General features: G+C 34.0%; 4 protein-coding genes across 8 annotated transcripts in view; 2 read left to right on the top strand and 2 right to left on the bottom strand.

Moving 5' to 3' along the window:
- The window catches only part of LOC111498805 (transcription factor RAX2), a 1,779-nt gene extending 497 nt beyond the window's left edge, over positions 1-1,282 (bottom strand). Inside the window, exons 1-3 of the mRNA XM_023150180.1 lie at positions 1,053-1,282; positions 778-907; positions 46-681 (exon numbers count right to left, since the gene is read on the bottom strand). Of these exons, the coding sequence (XP_023005948.1) occupies positions 63-681; positions 778-907; positions 1,053-1,188 (885 nt within the window). The 5' untranslated portion in view covers positions 1,189-1,282 and the 3' untranslated portion in view covers positions 46-62. The remainder of the gene's footprint in view (positions 1-45; positions 682-777; positions 908-1,052) is intronic.
- Positions 1,283-4,849: 3,567 nt separating this feature from the next.
- On the bottom strand, positions 4,850-8,096 carry LOC111498304. Of its 5 annotated transcripts, none has more exons than XM_023149439.1 (5): positions 7,717-8,096; positions 5,634-5,777; positions 5,388-5,475; positions 5,229-5,295; positions 4,850-5,123 (listed from the first exon to the last, which is right to left on the bottom strand). In XM_023149439.1, exons 2-5 carry the CDS (start codon positions 5,755-5,757, stop codon positions 5,070-5,072), a joined length of 333 nt encoding a protein of 110 aa, XP_023005207.1. In that variant the 5' UTR covers positions 5,758-5,777; positions 7,717-8,096; the 3' UTR covers positions 4,850-5,069. The 5 variants fall into 5 exon arrangements, with proteins under 5 accessions (XP_023005207.1, XP_023005206.1, XP_023005208.1 ...); XM_023149438.1 differs by having other exon boundaries at positions 5,634-5,791; positions 7,717-8,094; XM_023149440.1 differs by having other exon boundaries at positions 5,224-5,295; positions 5,388-5,478; positions 5,634-5,791; positions 7,717-8,080.
- A 3,484-nt stretch (positions 8,097-11,580) lies between these two features.
- On the top strand, positions 11,581-12,766 carry LOC111498306 (probable xyloglucan endotransglucosylase/hydrolase protein 32). The gene is made up of 3 exons (XM_023149441.1): positions 11,581-11,904; positions 11,984-12,201; positions 12,307-12,766. The coding sequence occupies exons 1-3, from the start codon at positions 11,599-11,601 to the stop codon at positions 12,671-12,673; spliced, it is 891 nt and encodes a 296-aa protein (XP_023005209.1). The 5' UTR covers positions 11,581-11,598; the 3' UTR covers positions 12,674-12,766.
- A 756-nt stretch (positions 12,767-13,522) lies between these two features.
- On the top strand, positions 13,523-16,104 carry LOC111498307. The gene is made up of 4 exons (XM_023149442.1): positions 13,523-13,659; positions 13,729-13,806; positions 13,957-14,049; positions 15,685-16,104. Exons 1-4 carry the CDS (start codon positions 13,657-13,659, stop codon positions 15,760-15,762), a joined length of 252 nt encoding a protein of 83 aa, XP_023005210.1. The 5' UTR covers positions 13,523-13,656; the 3' UTR covers positions 15,763-16,104.
- Positions 16,105-19,890: the final 3,786 nt, after the last annotated feature.

The following is a 19,890-nucleotide window of genomic DNA, read 5'->3' as shown; positions in this document are numbered from 1 at the left end:
AAAAAAAAAAAAAAAAAAAAAAAAAAAAAAAAAAAAAAAAAAAAACACGAACATGAACATCTTCAGCCATCAAGAAACACATTGCTGCAGCTACTAGAAGTAATCAGCTGCTTAATTTCCTCAAGCCCATAATCCATCAATGGAGAAGCTTCCATCCACATCTCATGATCATGAAATTGTTTTACAAAGCTCATTCTCTTCTTCTCGTCCTTGACTCCGATGCCTCTGGTACCGTACTCGGCGTCAGAGGAGCTGCAACTGGCTTGATCCCTTCCGAACACGAGGAGGCCGTGATCGGATTTGGCATCGTAATTATTTTGAGCTCGGTTTGGATTGACGATAAAGGTTTGATCTTGAGAGGTGTTATTGTTGGTGGAGATCAAATTTGTGGGGTTTAGAAGACTGGCTGAGAATGAGATGGGCTCTAATAAGGTTGAGAAGGTCCCATTAGGGTTTGGGAAGCTTGGGAAGTTGCTATGATCTGAGTATGAAGATGGTGATGAAGATGATGATGAATTTGTTGAGGAAGTTTGAAGAAAATGGGAAAGCAATCCATGTGGGGTTGTCTTTTGAGACGAGATGTTGTTTGTGCTCATTAGTTTCTTCTTCAATTTCGTGTTCCAGTAGTTTTTTATGTCGTTGTCTGTTCTTCCGGGTAGTTGTGTTGCAATCACTGACCACCTATACACGTTCAAAATTGACATCAGAGCGTGAATCTAAACATAACTCATATTCATTTGAATTATTCGTTTGGGATTATAAGCAAAAAAAAAATACCTGCTTCCAATGGTAGTAAAGAGATGGTAAATTACTCGATCTTCTTCCTCAGAAAAATCTCCATGTTTGATATCAGGTCGTAAATAATTCAGCCACCTCAATCTACAACTTTTCCCACATCTTTTCAAACCTACCCAACACACGATTAACACAAACATAAGTATAATTTAACTGATTTCGAACATGTTTTTTCGATTTGATCGATAAAGTTCGAATCTTTGACGAACTTTTTCGAAACCCAGATGGAGAAAAAGAAGAGAGAGAGAGATTAATACCAGATTTTTGTGGGAGAGAGATCCAATTTCCTCCAGTTCCATGTTTTTGAATATAGTGTTTAAGCTTTGCATCTTCTTCAGGGGACCATGGCCCTCTCTTCACATTAGCTTTATCACAGCATGGAGTTCTTCCCATCTTTCTCTCTCTAAATTTACAACCCACACAGCTTCACCTAAGAGAGAGAGAGAGATTTAATGTTATTAATGTTTCAAAAAGACAAGACTCTTCCTTCTCTTATTGAGAAAGAGATCAGCACACAAGTCAACAAAATTTTTAAAATTTAAAACAATCCCCCTCAATATTCCAATAACGTTTTCTTGGGACACCCAAAGAGAGATTCATAAATGAATCGAGACCACATCTAAATGAGAGCATTTTCTTTAGGATGCATGTGACTAAGAACAAAACATGTCTTTTTCTGGAGTAACTCTTCATCCTTAAAAAGTGACAAGTAGATAACATGATCATGTTACATAATACCGAAAGAAATAAGCACGTTGAAGATGATGGGATGTTGGGATTTATAAATTTTTGGAGCACTAAATTTATTCGGTTATAAAAGGATGGAATTGTGTTGATTATTTAATTTTATTTTGGGGTGGTCCAATTAAATGATATTTGTCTCTTTGTCACACCTATATAATATATTCCCTAGCTAGCTAAAAAGCTTGATGTATATTTATTAATTGTGTGGGGAATACTTATACTTAATTATTGTTCATGCAATGTATGTATTCCTTTTATTTTATTTGTTTTGTATTATATTATTGAGGATAAAATGCCAGTTTTTCCTCGTTGTTTATTCTGTGTCCTTTTCTATATGCCAACCTTTTATAAAATGTCCCAAACATATTTGTAAAAATATATAAAATTTTGAACTTCATATCGAGAATTTTGTAGAAATAGCCATTGAAATAAGAGGTTGGGACGAGGACGAGGACGGGATGAACATGAACATCGACTCGGGTCCTCCCGTGTTGAAAGAATTGTTAATAATTAAAAGGATTGAAATTTATTAGGATGTTATTCTCAAAATTGTGGCTTTTAAATTTCATAAGGGAATATTTAACTTTTCACTTACCATTCACATTACAATTTCAAACTTTCTTTCTAGAAATTATCAAATTTGTCCTCTTGCCTAATCATTTTCAAACTCTTTCGGCTTTTCTTTCGAGGTTTTAAAACACGTTTATTAAGGAGAAGTTTCCACGCTCTTTTTTAGTGAAAACTCAAAAGGAAATGCCCAAAACAGACAATATCTACTAGTGGTGGACTTGAACTGTTAAAAATGGTATCAGAGTCAGACACTACTGGGTGATGTACAAATGAGGAGGTTGGCCCCAAGTGGGTGGATTATGAGATTCCACATTGGTTGGAAAGGGGAACAAATCATTTCTTATAAGGGTATAAATTTTTTTTCTCAAATAGACGTGTTTTAAAATCGTGAGGCTGATGACAATACATAACGGATCAAAGCAAACAACATTTGTTAGTGGTAGGGTTGGGTTGTTACATTTCCATTTCACTTAACAAGTAAGAACTAGCATGCTAATAAAACCCACCTCAAGTTAAACGACGCAAACTTCACTTCAGCTCAGCTCAAATCGACATCACCTAAACTTAAGCATCAAAGAGCATTAGACACAACAAAACTTGGACGTGAACTTTTTCTTATTTCTATTCAACGTCCCACTTCAATATCCATGTCAGTGGAGGTTTGCACCCGAATTCTCTCATCGACATTATCATTAAATCTAAGGTTGAAAAACGTAGATATGTTCGAGATAACCAATGATATGAATTCGTTTTTCCGCTCGGCAATATTGACTCATTGAAAGTGTATGTAGAAACGTGTTTTGGTTAGCTTCTTCATAAAATACATAATACCCACAAAAGAAGCATCATTTTCAGCCTTGCCTAACTAGTTGACAAAGATAAATACCCAACAACAATTTCAACCCGTCATCTACATTAATCAATAAACCCTAAAAAATGACTTGTTGGGCTACCAGTCATTGTTATTATTATTATTAATTAAACCATAGTGACAAACATATATATATATATATATATATATATATATATATATATATATATATATATATATATATGTTTATATATATAAGTCAAAGGTTTTAGTAATTTTAAGACATAACAAAGCATAAGACAAAGACAATAATGTCTCGTGTTTTGGGATCGAAGAATTGACCAGCCAAAGCTCATACCTCACATGCATTCATTTTGTAATTGTATTTGAATTTAATTGATTGATTACTTAAGATATTAATGTATACTCTTTATTATTATATAGTTTTAATCAACCATTTATGTATATCAATGTCCATGTGTATTTTTTTAACACATATTTCAATTAATTAAATCAATAGTTTAGTGTAAGTGTAGGTTTTTTCTTTTTAGCTACAAAATCTATGAACTAATTTTTTTTTTCTTGCGGTAAGCGTGGACTTCAAAAAAAAAAAAAAAAAAATTCTTTTGTTTAGGGTTTAAGTTGTTTTTGTTCGAGTTGACTTGAAATTACTAGGAAAGTTAGAAGCAAATGGGTCGTGTGACGCCCGATACATAAATGAGATGATACCATATCAAAATGAGAGTGATCGAAAGATACTGTGACACTTGAGTAAATTAGTGATATGTGAATGAACCAAGGCCATGTTCGAATATGTAACGGTCAAAACTCACTACTAATAGATATTGTATGCTTCGGCCCGTTGCGTATCACCATCAATGTCATGGTTTTAAAACGCGTCTAGTAGGGAGAACATGTGAATAAAGACAAAACATGCTTAAAGGACACGTGTTAGTTTGTGGGAGTAATCTTCACTATTAAAAGCGAGAATAAAGTAAAGTACCCATGTTATAGGAAATGTAAGGAAACATCGGGATTATCAGATGTTGAATCCAAATTTTGAATATTGAACTTGGGACGTTATAGATATGAAGTTATGATTAAGAAATACCGAGTCAAAATCGTTTGGAGTAGCAATAATAATGATTACTTCTAACTGGCAAGCTAGATGTTGATTACCTAACCTTTCAATGATTCAAAGTTGGTAAAAGTATGAGAGTTTTAGGCAGGTTGGGCCACCTAAAAGTTGTCACAATTAGCAAACTTCATGTGGAATGTTAAAAACAATAAAGGAAAAAGCAGGCAAATGAGTTATGGTTAAGGTTGTTGGTTCTTGTTTTCTGGTCGAGATTTAGCAAATGGCCATGTTTGTCAGGATACTTAGAAGATGCGTTTTAAATTAAAATCGTGAAGCTAATGACGATACGAAATGTGCCAAAGAGGATAATATGTTAGCAATGAGCTATTACAAATGGTATTAGAGCTAGTCACCAAGCAATTTACCAACGAGGACACTGGCTCCCAAAGGGGGTGGATTGTGAGATGCCACATCGGTTGAAGAGGAGGGAGAGGGGAGCGAAACATTTCCTATAAGGATATGAAAACCTCTCCCTAGAAGACGCGTTTTAAAACTATGAGACTGACGACGATACGTAACGGGCCAAAACGAATAATATCTACTAGCGGTGGGTTGCGCTATTACAATTGGTATCAGATCTAGTTGTCAAGCGGTGTGCTAGCATCATCCCCAAGGAGGGTGGATTGTGAGATCCCACATCAATTGGAGAGGGGATCGGAAAATTCATTATAAGGGTGTGGAAACATCTCCGTAGCAGACACATTTTAAAACCATAAAACTAAGAGCAATACATAACAGGTCAAAGCGGACTATATCTACTAGCGGTGGACTTGATAAAATTTGAACTACAGTAAACTACAAATTTGCAGTTTCCAACAGCATATCAGTGTCTATGTAGTAAGCAACTATATAACATTTACAGTTCACTAAGTCACTATTCAGTACAAGATAACAGTCTATTCTGACCATCAATTATGTTCATTGGTAATAGCAGAAATGATTAGTAACCTTTATAAAAAAGTCAAAGAAAGAAGAAGAAAAATACAATTCTGATAGATTGTATGAGAACACCTAATCATAAAGGCCATCTTCATGCCAGATATCAACCAAGAAGTCTACCATTTCCTGCACAATCCAATCCAGACAAGTTTCATAAAGTAATCGAAAGGGAAGGATGAGGATGAGGATGAGGATGAGGATGAGGATGCGGATGAACAAACAAAACCTTACAGCTAATGGAATAGGCTGCTGAAAGGGCTCTGCAGTCAAAAGAAGATCTTCATAAGTTGTTGTCCAGCTGCAACATGGAACGCATCGTCAATGGCTAAACACTTCGAAACGGTAGCTCAAGAATGGTTTTGAAACTGATGCTTGAAGCTAAATGAATACCTCAAGATTGGTTCCATCGGTGGTGCTAGTTGCACGTTTTCAAAATGGTCGCCTACCCATTCCCTTCTTCGTTCATGCCAAGCTATCTCCGCTGTTCAGAAAACGGTGCACAACACGACTTTTACTATGATATTTGATGCAAGGGTGAGAGATTCAAACTTCATTCTTCTTAGTCGATCATGTATGTCTGGACCAATATTCAATCCTAGATTTTAACGATCACTGGTTTGAACAAAGAAGATTTACCGTGGTTGACAAATGCGGTGGTCTCGTTGGACTTGTCATTGATGGCAACCTTTGACTCAACTGAAGAATGGTTTCCATTTCCATTCAAATTAGGATTTGTATAGCTGATTTCCATTTTCTCCATAATGAACAACCAAACATTGCCTTAAAAGACTGGTCTGTACATGAAACAAAGTTAAAGAGTCCCATGAGAAGAATTGATATACGTTTCAGAAAATTTGATGTAAAATATTCATATCATTGTAGCAATATCCCCTCCGGCGTAGGTGTTTTTTAAGGCACAAGGTCTAACATGTAGATGCCTCTAGGATAGGGCCTATGAGCAAAGCACAAAGTAAGGTATGAGCTAGAGTAAGATGAGTTGTATATGCATGTGGTTTAGAACACTGCAATTTGGGAAATAACTCTCGTAACCCTTTGACTATTCTAAAATCATAAAATTTGTTAGTTCGAAACAAAAATATATTGGTAATGAAGAAAATATAGATAACCAAGTAATTTGAGGTACTTTAACCCCCTCTCTCTCTCGAATGCTCTCACTCAAGCCTGTGAGATCCCACATCGGTTGGAGATGGGAACGAAGCATTCCTTATAAGAGTGTGAAACCTCTCTCTAGTAGACGCGCCTCGAGGGGAAGCCCATAAAGGAAAGTCCAAAAAGGACAATATCTGCTAGTGGTGGGCTTAGGGTGTTACAAATGGTATCAGAGCTAGACACCGGGCCATGTGCCAACGAGGATGATGAATACCAAGGGGGGTGGGTTGTGAGATCTCACATCGGTTGGAGAGAGAAACGAAACATTACTTATAAGAGTGTGAAAACCTCTCCCTAGTAGACGCGTTTTAAAACCTTGAGAGAAAGGCCAGAAGGGAAAGTGCAAAGAAAACAATATCTACTATTGGTGGGCTTGGATTGTTACAAATGGTATCAGAGCCAGACACCCACATCTCCCTAGTAGACGCGTTTTAAAACCTTGAGGGGAAGCCCATAAGGGAAAACCCAAAAAGAACAATATCGGCTAGTGGTGGGCTTGGGCAGTTACCAATGGTATCAGAGCCAGACACCGGGTAATGTGTCAGCAAGGACGCTGGGCCCCAAGGGGGTGGATTGTGAGATCCCACATCGGTTGGAGAGAGGAATAAAGCATTCCTTATAAGAGCGTGGAAACCTCTCCTTATAGACGCGTTTTAAAACCTTGAGGGAAAACTCAAAAGGGAAAGTCCAAAGAGAACAATAACTGCTAGTGGTGAACTTGGACTGTTACAAATAGTATCAGAGCCAACGAGCGAGGATGCTGGCCCCAAGGGGTGGATTGTGAAATCTCACATTGGTTGAAGAGGAGAATGAAACATTCCTTATAAGAGTGGAAACATCTCCCTAGTAGACGCGTTTTAAAACTGTGAGGCTACAATACCTTTACCCTTTCCCACACTCATAACATATCACCTTACAAACTTGTCCTTCATTCCAATCCTTTAACCCATCAACTTTGTCCCTTCGAACATCCCCTCTCCCATGATACTCAAAAGCTTCTTTAAGTCTCATTTTGTTAGATTAGGGAGCCATTTTTTGTTTTAGTTTAGCCCCTTTGGTCAGGCTATCTTTTTGTGTACCATTTGTTATCTCTTATTCCTTCTCAATGAATGCTTAGATTCATTGACTCTGGCCGTGTCTATGTTATTTTCAAGGCACTAAATAACTTAAAAGCCACATCCAAAACATTGCACTGAAGCTCTCTAGCTTGTTAAACACTTTCTTCATTACATACACAAACAACATTTAACCATTTGAAGAAATCCACAGACCCATCAATGGAATCTCAACCTTAATCTAATCAAACAGTTCAATCTTTCTCAATAAGTTCACAAATCCATGTTTTCCAAATCATCCCCTAACTCTGTTACTTCCCAACCACATTTCAGAACACAAATCACAAGACAAAAACAGCAATCACCTAAAGCAACGATGATTCAGATGAACCAATAACGAAAATTTAAAAATCCGAAAGAAAAACACCAACAAAGGTTCCCAAACAAGCAGAAATGGCATGAGAATTTCAGGAAGTAGGGCAGATGGGCAGTACCTTTTAATCCCCAAAAACAGAGTAAACAGTGAACCCTGTAGCGAATCGTCAAGTATGGGGTTGATCTCGAGCGAAATTACCGAAGAAGAAAAGGCCCCCCTCTTCAGCATTCGCCACAGATTAAACCCGAAAGAAAGAGAGGAAAGAAAGTGGACTCGGCGCAGATTCTTCTGCACTAAACGGCGAATAACAGTGGCAGTTTCCTTTGATCCAAGGGCCGAAACTAAGCCAAGTGTTGATAGATCTATGGTTGAGGGTTACTGTCAAAAACCCATATGGGATCCCAACATTTGAAGAACAGATCTGGGCTGCAATGGATTTGGGAATCCTGCATTCTGGGTCTCTTGTTTTAATGGCATTTCACTTTTGTATTTTCTGGGGATACGGATTATGTTATCATCTTCTGTAGACCGTTCAATATGATACCCCATTAAATAAACATCCAATTTATGAAGTTTGGTAATGCTGGGAGGGAACTGGTACTGTCGTACGATCTTCATTGAAGCGCCCATGGAACCAATAATGGAGCCTTCCAGATCTTTTTTTTCCTTTTTTATTAAAATAAAATTAAAAGTTTAATAATTTATTAGATGTATTTTTAGTATTTGTGCCTATATTAAAAATAAATAATCGTTTAATAACACACATTTTAAATTAAATCATCTTTCTTTAAATTTGTCGGTAGGACGGTTGCAAAATACAATTTTGTTTTCCGTGTTACAAAAATAAGAAGGCGTTAAGGTCGTTTCAAGTCCAATAATGATTACAATGTCGTGTCTATCATTTCGAACATGTTTTTTTTTTTAACGTTTATATAACATTTATAATATAGATTTGATTATATTATATTTAAGAAATATTAATATTAAATATATATGTAACAAAAATTAATATAATCTTTATTTTATTATTATGCTAATTTTAGTTTTATTGAAATATTATTTTATTAATACGTTGTTATCCACTTATAATATGATGTCGATACTAACAATAACGTATTAGCTCCCATTATTAAATGTCTAATAGAAAAACCTCGAGATTTCAAAAATCAATTCCAATTTAATTTCTTAATTTTGAATAAGAAGTGAATAGTTCAGGCTCAATTTCAGTACAATTTTAATAGCAATGTCGGTTTATTAGTAATATTTAAAATTTTCGATAAAATACAACATGGTTGGTGTGTAGCCAAGAGAAAGTGTCGGTAAGACTTAATTTATATATATATATATATTACTATTATATACTTTCTTTTTTTCATATTTTTGCATTAATAATTCAAAACTTATAAAATTCTTATTATGTATATATATATATATATAAAATTAATGGAATTTGAATAAACTTAACATTGATTCTGTTATTTTTATTTTGGTATTATTTTGTTATTATTATTTACTGAAAAAATATTTTAAATGATTTTTTTAATTGTCGGCTAGAATGGCACGCATTTTAAATTGTGGGTTTATCTAATCTTTTAAATTATTTAACATTATTTCTATTTATAATATGTAGATTGACTTCTGACATGAATAATAGCAAATTATAGGTGGGATTATCACAATATTATCAAATTTGCATTTATTAAATTATTGAAAATGTCACTGCTACGACTCTTTTAAATTTCTAATGAGTTCATTTTTTTACGAAAAAAATATTTTAATTCATATTTAAGAAAAATTAAGGATAAATCCAAATTTAGAAGTATCAGTTTATTGACTCTATAATTAGAATTTAATATTTTATTAATTTTTTTAAAACTTATTGGTTCATTTTATGTCAAACTATTTAATTTTTTATATTTTAAAATTGTCAAATTTTATCATTTATCAATTTAGACTTTATAATTTATAAATATACTACGTCCATATATATATATATATATATATTATTAAATCTAAATTATTGATAAATTAAATTATTTTAAAATTAGAATTACAAAATAAATTGTTATTTTTATAAAATTAGAAGGATATATCTGGGTTAAGCATTTTTGTAATTTCTAGAGAGAGAAAATTACCCTAAATATGTTATTCTCGTAACTCCCGTTTTCTGACAGCATGGAAATTCATGCACCCGTTCGGATCCAACCTGGCACATTATTAGTGGCCGACACTACAGAGCGGTGACTGTCACCGTAAACGTTTGTCAACGCCGTTTAAAACAAGTAAAAAAATAAATTAAAAGTTACTGTATATATCATTCTTTTTTCCTAAACTTAATTATAAAAATTTTAAAATTAAATACGTTTTATTTAGATGAATAATCTTTTATAAATTTTATAAATAGATTTAAAATTAAAAATGTAAGCTTAAATAGGTATCTAAGTAAGTTTAGGTATAAATTGACTAATTTATGTTCTTTATTAAAATTAATTATAATATATTGATTCAATTAGTTTTTAATAATCAATATTATGTTAAATTTTAAAATTTTGTGTTTATAATTTAATGAAACTATACAAATAGTAATTATTTTTTGTCAAATTATAAAGATTAATTCTAACCTTTAATAATAATTGCATCATTAAAATCACAGGTGGGGCCCAATCAGAGCACCCCTGGGTAGGTCCCACTCCGTTGCATTTTTTCATCAGTAAAAAAAGAGGTGGGCCCACCTTATTTTTTTCACTGCCTCGGAAGACGGGAATTTTTACCCATTTGAATAAAATAAGGTTTAAATAATATTATGGATAATATGTTTTATTTTTAGTTTATTTTAATTTTTACTTTCAAGTTTTTATTTATTTATTTATTTATTTATTTTAGTTAGTGTAGTTTGAAGTTTAATCATTCAATGCTCTCCACAATTTTGGGATTAGAGGAACGAGTGGTGTCATTTTGTAAACCACGACCTTTAAAATATTTATTAGGATAATTCACGTATATTATTTTTTATTTGACCTCATAGGTATTTATAGAGCTTATTCGACATAAATTTTAGTCAAAATTATATGTTTTTTTTTTTTTTTTTTTTTTTTAGTTATCATTACCACCATTCTTTTAAGTTATGTCAATATTACGGTTCGGCCAAATTCAAACACAATTTAAAAAATCGTGTTAAAAAAAAAACTTGCTTTCTAGACAGAGAGGAAATGACATTAAAGACAAAGCTCGTCTCCACTCCCTTTTAATAGAGTTACATGTTTTGTCATTAAAGTTCGGGAAAGATGGTGGTTGAGATGTGGAAGGAAATAGATCTTCTTTCATTCTTGTCACATACCCTTTTTTTATTCGGATTGTCCTCACTCACCTGTATCTTAGAAAATTTCTCTAATCTGTGACAAAATATATAATTGTTGAAACTCTCGTTCAAATGTGGTATTCAGTTTATTCATTTACACATCTTATCCTTAGAAGTATAATGAAATTTGCATGGTTTTGTTTCTCAACCAGCTTTGATATCTTGTATTTATATTTGCATGTTGGAATCATTAAAGATCAAACTATTTTTGGAGCGATTCAAATCTTGAGTTTCTGAATAAACATCGAGTAAACCCATTTCAATATTCTTTTTTAATCGATATAATATTTCTCTTTTTTTTTTTTTTTAATTTTCCCCTAATAAGCTAACACAAATAGCTTGTTACAAATTAAAAAAATAAATATACATCACTTATTTGCATAATATTTCCCTAATATTCATATCCCATTAAATGCATTTCAATACTTGGCTGAGATTTAACGATGATTAAAGAATTTTGAATAATGAGAATATTAATTTTTTTTTTCACTTTTTTCTTTCATATTTGTAAAAAAAAAAAAAATAAATAACAATGGGTCCATCCCAAAGAGCCAAATAGCCATTATTTAATATCCCATTCGCTATTTCATTTCCACTCCAACACACTACTAACGGGGAGCACCTTCTTCCACCTCCACTCCGATGGCCTTCTTCTTCTTCTTCCTCCTCCTCCTCCTCCACCCCGCCACCTCCTCCTCCGCCGCCGACCGCCCCCCCTCCCCCGGCTACTGGCCGAGCACCCGCTTCCACCCGATGGAATTCTACCGAAGCTTTCGCAACCTCTGGGGCCCTCAACACCAAGGCTTGTACCAAAATACACTCTCCATTTGGCTCGATCGCTTCACTGGCAGCGGCTTCAAATCCCTCCGCCCTTTCCGATCCGGATACTTCGGCGCCTCCATCAAACTCCAACCCGGCTACACCGCCGGCGTCATCACCGCCTTCTACGTAAGTTCCAACCTCTGTAATTTCAATTTCAAATTCTCCCGTTCAATGCTCTGACACCCATATCTGAAATTAATGGCAGCTTTCCAACAACGAAGCCCACCCCGGATTCCACGACGAAGTGGACATCGAATTCTTGGGAACGACATTAGGAAAGCCCTACACTTTACAGACCAACATTTACATCAGAGGAAGCGGCGACGGCCAAATCATTGGCAGAGAGATGAAATTCCATCTCTGGTTTGACCCCACCACCGATTTTCACCATTACGCCATTCTATGGCACCCAAAGGAAATCATGTACGCTAATAACCAACCCATTATTCAATTTCACAATTAATCCATCTGGGCTCTGCTTTAATCACTCTGTTTTTGCCCGCTTCCTCTGTTTTGTCCTGTTTACAGATTTCTTGTTGACGACATACCCATAAGGAGATATCCAAGGAAGAGCGCTACGACATTCCCACTACGACCAATGTGGCTTTACGGTTCGATTTGGGATGCATCTTCATGGGCAACGGAGGATGGAAAATACAGAGCCGATTACAGTTACCAGCCATTTGTGGCTGAGTTCACTAATTTCAAAGCAGGGGGTTGTTCGGCTTACTCTCCGGCACGGTGCTGGCCGGTGTCTGCGTCGCCGTTCCGATCAGGGGGGTTGACAAGGCAACAGCAAAACGCCATGAAATGGGTACAGAGCAATCACTTGGTTTATAACTATTGTTCGGATAACGAGAGAGACCATTCTTTAACACCAGAGTGCTGGCAATAGAAAAGTTGGGTATTACTCTTGATTTCCCCATGCACTGAAAAAGGAAAGAAGAAAAAAACTCCATTAATTTCTTGCTGTGCTTTTTTTTTTTTTTTTTTTTTTTTTTTTTTTTTTTTATATAATGGAGGTGTGTAATATATTATGAGTTTTAGGTTATTTTTATTGTAATTTCATGAATTGAAATTGACCTTTTATTTTCATATTTTTCATTAATTATTCTTAACCGTATCCAACGTGATTTCATTTGATTAAGATATATATATTCTTGATAAATAGGTCAAAAGTTCAAATTTTTACTCTCGTGGAAATGACATTTATATTAAAAAAAAAAAAAAAGTAAAAGCACTTCTTCTTTACTTTTGTAAGAATTTGTTCTTTTTTTTTTTTAAAATGGCATTGTGACGTTTTGACGTTAAAGACCTTTTTCGATATCATTTTAAACTATCGCTAATGTAAAATTCGTAAATCGATGAAACGTGTTACATATGTTTAATCTTGTAAGTACATTCTTCACATATAAGCTAAACTAGATAAGTTCAAGATATAACCACGGGAACCTGTACTTGCAAACCAAAACATCTTTGGAATAACAGTCGTGTAAAAACTAGCCATAAATGGAAGGGTTGAGGATCTCACCCTACTTTAAAATTTTTTTAAAATATTTAATATTTGTAATCATAGCTACCGAATGCTGGGTGCCTTATTAAGAAAAATTAGCATTTAAATTTATAAGATGAATTAGATATAAGATATAAATATAATAAAAGCTGGTTAGAGAGTGAAGGTCGCGGTTTCGAAACCTGCTTGGGTCTATTGTATTATTATTATATATTCTTTTTAAAAATTCATTATTCATCGTTTGTTTATTGACGATTTTGATTTTGATTTCCTTTCACTCGGATTAATTCAGATTCATCAAAGGGTCCGCCAGTGCGTCACAGTTGCGATCGTCTTCTTCAATTTGTTGCCGAATCGGTTCGAAAATGGTAAAACCCTCAATTTCTGGCGATTGGTAGCTTGAATCTTTCTTTTACGCTTGTTTTTCGTTTGAATAGGTTTGCTTGGCGTGTTTATTGCCTCTGTTTCTCATTCCAGTCGTCAACGCGCTGCCTGTTCTATTCCACTTGATTATGGTACGCCAATATCATTCGTTTCTCTTTAGGATCTCATATTTTTGCCTGTTCATCAAATTCTCTTAACGATTTTCGGTTTTCTTTGCTATTGAAGACAATTTTGTTCCATATTATATATATATTTTTTGTTTTTCTTCAATTTTCTTTTAGGGAAAAATTTATAGAATTTTTGGCTGGGAATATACAAAACCCCAGAGGGTACCTCCAGCTTGTCCCTATCGCCCTGCTGCCAAACAAAATAATGTACGTGTTCTGCTATCGCATTTATACTTTAATTCCGTTTTAATAAGTTGGGCATGTTGAAGAATTATGAATGGGATTGAATTTTTGTTTACAAATTGGATATAAATGATGCGTTCCTGTCATGGAGATGCTTAAACTTTGATCAATAAATCTTCTTGGTGGCTGAATGCTTTTCGTTGCTACGATAGTTTTAAAAAAACAATGATGGGAGTTTAGGCACCTGCTGTATGAATTTATTAATTGTTTTCTCAAGATGCCATTTCAATAGTTTGAGCATACTGAGGATCTTTTACAGGGTTGTGCTTCATTACTTGTGATTACTAACTCGATTCTTGATCTTGTTCATGTTTTTTTTTTGTTTTCCTTGGGAGTTGGAGGGGAGGCGGGTATTTTCTTCATGTTGATTGGATGCTTTTTGCTTCAGTAGTTTTCTAAATCAAATATGTATCTTCTATCCAATTGTGATTTTGGGCATTGGGTAGTATTTATAAATGATATGCATGTTTGAAATGACATTAGCTCTAGTTCATAAATTTTAAATCATTATGTTGATTCGATACTTGTGGTCACTATGTTTCCATGGTTGGGTAGTTTTAAACGAGTAATGATCACTTGAACAGGTTCAACTTTATGGGTCATAAATCTGTGTCCTCAAGTTCTAAGGAAGTTTTTGGAAAAGAGTACAAGAGACAATGTCTTAGAACGTTTTTTGAGGCTTGTGCCTCAGGGCTTGCCTCGTGGCAATTTTCTAATTTTGTCTGGCTCCGTGGTGAGAAATTACTCAAGCCATAAGCCACTAAACAATTGTCTGGCTCCCTCCTTCTCCACTCCCTCTATTTATAACCAAATAGCTTAACAAACTCCCTTGCTAAATATTTATATGCCCTTAACATTCCAATAATACTTCTAATAGTATTTTGATCAGATTTGTATAATTTTTTTACTTGAAACAATGGCTGACGCCTCACCTCTCCAACAAGAAGCTAAAAACTTCAACATATCTTTAGCCTTTTAAAATATTGGCAAAGGGTTTTAGGACCTGCAGGAATCGCTGTTTCTTAGTTTTGAAGCGAATAAATTAATGGCTTCTTTTAAATCTGATGGCATTCATTGATTTTTCTTCCCCGCCAATTTTCTCTACCTTAAACTGAAAGAGATATAATGGTCCAAAATCATTATGCATCATGTATACACTCAAGCTACAGAAGACATTGCATACAACCCTGAGAATATACACTCAAGCTACAGAAGACATTGCATGCAACCCTGAGAATAAGGATAAAACAATGTGTTCTCATTTTGGTGTTGTGAGATCCCACATCGATTGGAGAGGGGAACGAAACATTCCTTATAAGGGTGTAGAAACCTCTTCCTAGCAGACGTGTTAAAAATCGTGAGGCTGACGGTAATACGTAATAGGCTGAAGTAGACAATATCTGCTAGCGGTGGGTTCGAACTATTACAGGTGTAAAATAAAATGTTCATTTATATTTGCTTGTATTTTGGTATTTTCGTATGTCAGAGTTCTTAACAGCAGATATGTGGGTGTTCAACACTACACATCCTCTAGCGGTTTAAATTCTTAACGTTTGCTCCTCTGGCTTCTTGAAGCAAGCTTTTTCTGAATCTTAACAGGAGGAGTTAGAACCTCTAGCTGGTCAGCAGCACCCACCTCCAAAAGCCGTTGATGCGGTGGATGCAAAGCAAGACTGAATTTGGAGACTTCTGTCGTACATACATGTCAGCAAGACCAGCAGATCTCTGTGGCCCTGAAAGCAGTGGACGCTGTCAATGTCGATTAAAGGAAGCTATGACTTCAATCGGTCAGATAAAAGAATATCTTAAACTCTCATCACTAATACCCATCAATACAGTTCCATTTTGTCAGTGCATACTTTCTGAATAATTTAGCTGGATGGCTGGAATATGTTTCCTGGTTTGTAGTTAATCAATGCTTGTGGAATCTCTGGTAAGAAACAGATGAAATTGGCGTAGACCATGGTTTAATTCACTGATGCCTTAAACTTTTTTGTTCCCAAAAGAACTTTTAACTTCCTTGTCTGCCTTACGTTGTGAAGTTCTTGGAGCAAGCTTACTAAGATAGTGTTGCCTCTGTCCTTTAAATGTACGCATGGCCCATTGACGAATTATGTTCACCATTCTAATATCTGACAAAATTTGGCCTTTGGATTCCAGAATGGGAAAGGAAACAGGTGTTTTAACTATAGTGGGGACAAATACTTGAACAGCATATTGTTCTAAGCTTCTAGCCAGCTGTAGAAGTAGAAATCCAGTGGTGAAAGTGAAACTTCTGTAATGAAGGAAGTTGGAAGCATGGCTGCATGACAAATCATGATAAGAGGTAATTGGATCTTATCATCTTAACTGCACTATGAAACAAGAACATATGAATTATGACATGTCTCTCGGGCTCTCTAGGATCTGGTCTCGGCCTCGTTTAGTTAGTGGGTAGACATCTTTCTCGTTCCCTCCCTCATTCTTCATTTAAATGGTAATTCTCTACTTCATTTAGAGCAGGTCTTCACAAGCTTAATGAACATTGTCGTGTTCATGATACTTTCATGGATTTGTTCTAGGGTATTGTTTTGTATCATACCATGGAACTTGTGTGTGCGCGTATATATTAACCGAACTTTTGAGTACAATAACATAGGAACATGAGGTGGATTATTGAACCCTTTTGAGAGACAAATTGCAACACGTGGAATGATTTTTGCTTTCTTTTTTGAAACTAAATAGTAGAATGAAGTGTGGTGAGAAAAGATGGAATGGCAGCTTTGTCTTTGTCTGATAAAGAAAAAAAACCCACTTTTAATACCCTCCATTTTCCCACTTCTTTCTAGACTTAGAAAAAGAAGCTTCAATTCAAGATCCTATCATTTCCTTTATACCCAAATTATGGACCATTTTCAATATTCTACCATACAACTTTGAATTTTGCATTCAATTATTCAACATCTTCAAAATCGAAACCCACCTTTTCAACGTGTCCGAACATATGTCGTCGATTAATTTACTAACACGAGTTTGTTGTTGACACATGGGATTCGACTCTCAAATTAGTAAATTTGATTTGTTGACATGATTAATCTAATTCTACTAATACTCTGCACATCATCTTCAGAGTTTGTGAAAGGTCACTTTTGTTAATTGTTTCGAACTTGAGATTTATGTCTAATAGATCTTTGACCCGTTATTTATTTTATTTTATTTTTTATAAGGGATGAATTGAAAACAAAATTGAGCACCATTTGGGATAGCACTTGGCCAAGTGGTGGCAAGGAAAGCAACCTTTTAGATTCAAATTAGAGCCACAAGAGCCTCATTTTCTTGGTCTATCTCTTTCTTCCAAGTGGATACCCTCTAAAAGCATCTATCTTAGTCCTAAATACAAAACATATACACATATTTGAATATTCCAAGTACATATGGTATAAAGCTCTAATAAAGTTTCAATTTTTATACCCTTTTCAATGTAACTTGATTGGTTGGAGCGTAGAGAAGAATCTAACCCATCTCTATATTTAGGTGAATAAAAATTGACTTCACCCACATAAATTTGCATTTAGGGTTGCAATCTTAATATGTTTTTATAATTTCGAGAAAAAGAAAAGGGGATTAAGCCCCTTTGATCTACACGAAATGACTTTTGAGTTTAGGAAGAGGCATCTTCCATTCAAACCTCTTTGTGATGATAATGACAAGCATGGATAGAGAGATTGTGGACAACCATGTTTGAGCACTGATCAGCTCATTAATACAGACCCACGTCGTCTTAACCCTCTCATTACATCTACATACCTTTTCCTCGGCTCCTTCGAAATCAAATTCAACAGTATTAGATTGAATACCTGTCTCGAGGCTTTTGCACGAGCGACGATATTCGATGTTTATGAATTGATTCAATATATTTGGTTATAAATATGCCAAACATAGTGTTAATTTAGTTCATCTTCTCATATAAAATGCTTTAATTTAGAGGCATCAGTGGGAATCCAACAAGAGTCAAGTTGGTGAGGAGATTCTTATCCAATGTCAATGGAATGTGATTCTTCCTTTTCTCATTCATACTTTTAGGACTCTTTTTTATTATTATTTGTATTTAATAATTGAATTATTGAGCTTACACCTTGTTTCCATTACACTTTGTCTTTTGCAAAATAATTGCTTTTGGAAGAATTTTAAAACAGTCCAATTTCGTCAATTTGACCATCGACGTTCATTCATGTATATCAGAAAGAGTTTTTTAAAATGAATCCTTCCTGAAAATAATCTATAATTATTAGTATAATCTAAATAATTTAACATGTTCGTAAAAAATAACTAAAAAACATTACTCAATGTAGAAAATCGTATCGAGAAAAATATAAAAGACAAAATATTTAATGTCACCCATATATAATAAATAAGGAATATTTAAAAAATTTCAAAAAAATTGAAAAATACAAATAAAACACAAAAAGACAATAACTTATCAAATCATTCCATCAACAAATGGGAATTAAAAACTTTGATTAAAACTTTACTTATTTGTGGGAAAAGAAATATATATATATATATATATATATATATATATATAAGAGCATGTGCTATAAAGGGTTGAAAAATAAATAAATAAATAAATAATTGGTAGAAAGAAAAGACATTTTTTTAAAAGTATAAAAACACAATTGATTAGGAAAAAAAGAAGGCATCTCCACCAAGAATTTGGAAGTTGCATCCATAAGCCCTCGTCATTTATTTAGAGTAAATTACCAATTTGCCCTTTCACCTTTTTATAAGAAAAAGATTTTTAAGGTTTAAGATCGTCGAGATTATTACCAAGATTGAACGTTAGTAATTTTTTTAAAAATTGTGAGGTTGACAGCGATGGGTCAAAGTAGATAATATCTATTAGCTTTGAGCTTGAGTTATTACAAATGGTATCTAAGTCACTTATCAAACGGTGCGAGACACTGTTCGAAGTAGGGTTAACCTTCTTCACAGTAAACACGTTTTAAAACCATGAGGCTGACCACAATTCGTAACAAGCCAAAACGGACAATAATATCAAAGCCAAGACAGCTACAAATGGTATCAAAGTCAGACACCAGGCGGTGTGCCAACAAAGATGCTGACTTCCCAAGGGAGTGGATTGTGAGATCTTACATCAATCACAAAACAAAACATTCTTCATAAGGGTGTAGAAATCTCTTCCTAGTAGACGTGTCTTAAACCATGAGGTTGACGATTACGAACCAAATCGAATAATATCTAGTGGACTTGAGCAGTAAAGACAAAATTTCGTTCATAAAATGGTCAAAAGTCAAAACACTTCCTATTTTTATTGGCATGACTGTCATACAATTTTGTTTCTAGATTTTAAAAAATTAATTTAGAAATGTTAATCCATATTTCCACGTGTTCTTTAAAAAAAATCTTACATTTTCCTATTTTTATTTTATTTATTTATTTACTAAAATGCACCCCTCGCCTAAGAATTTTTAAAAATACTTTTCCTAAAAATTGGAATTATTTTAATAATTTTATCTTAAATTGGGAAAGTAGGAATTAATTATATTATATTATAAATTTGATCCCATTATTTAAAGAAAATTAAAATTTAATATCTAGAATTTAAAAAATTAGAATTTTTTTATACAAAAATTACTAATTTTTAATATTTTTTTGTTCAACTAAATATAAAAGACCACTTCATTGAGTCAATATTTATTAAATATAAAAATGAATTTAATTGGCTAAATGGTAATTTCACCAATTAATTAATTGAAAATAAAATAATATTGCAAGAGCTTCTTTTTTTTTTTTTTTTTTTTTATA

Source organism: Cucurbita maxima, unplaced genomic scaffold, assembly GCF_002738345.1.
Source record: "Cucurbita maxima cultivar Rimu unplaced genomic scaffold, Cmax_1.0 Cma_Scf00025, whole genome shotgun sequence".
Taxonomy (NCBI): Eukaryota; Viridiplantae; Streptophyta; class Magnoliopsida; order Cucurbitales; family Cucurbitaceae; genus Cucurbita; species Cucurbita maxima.
This window is presented reverse-complemented; position numbering and strand designations above follow the sequence as displayed.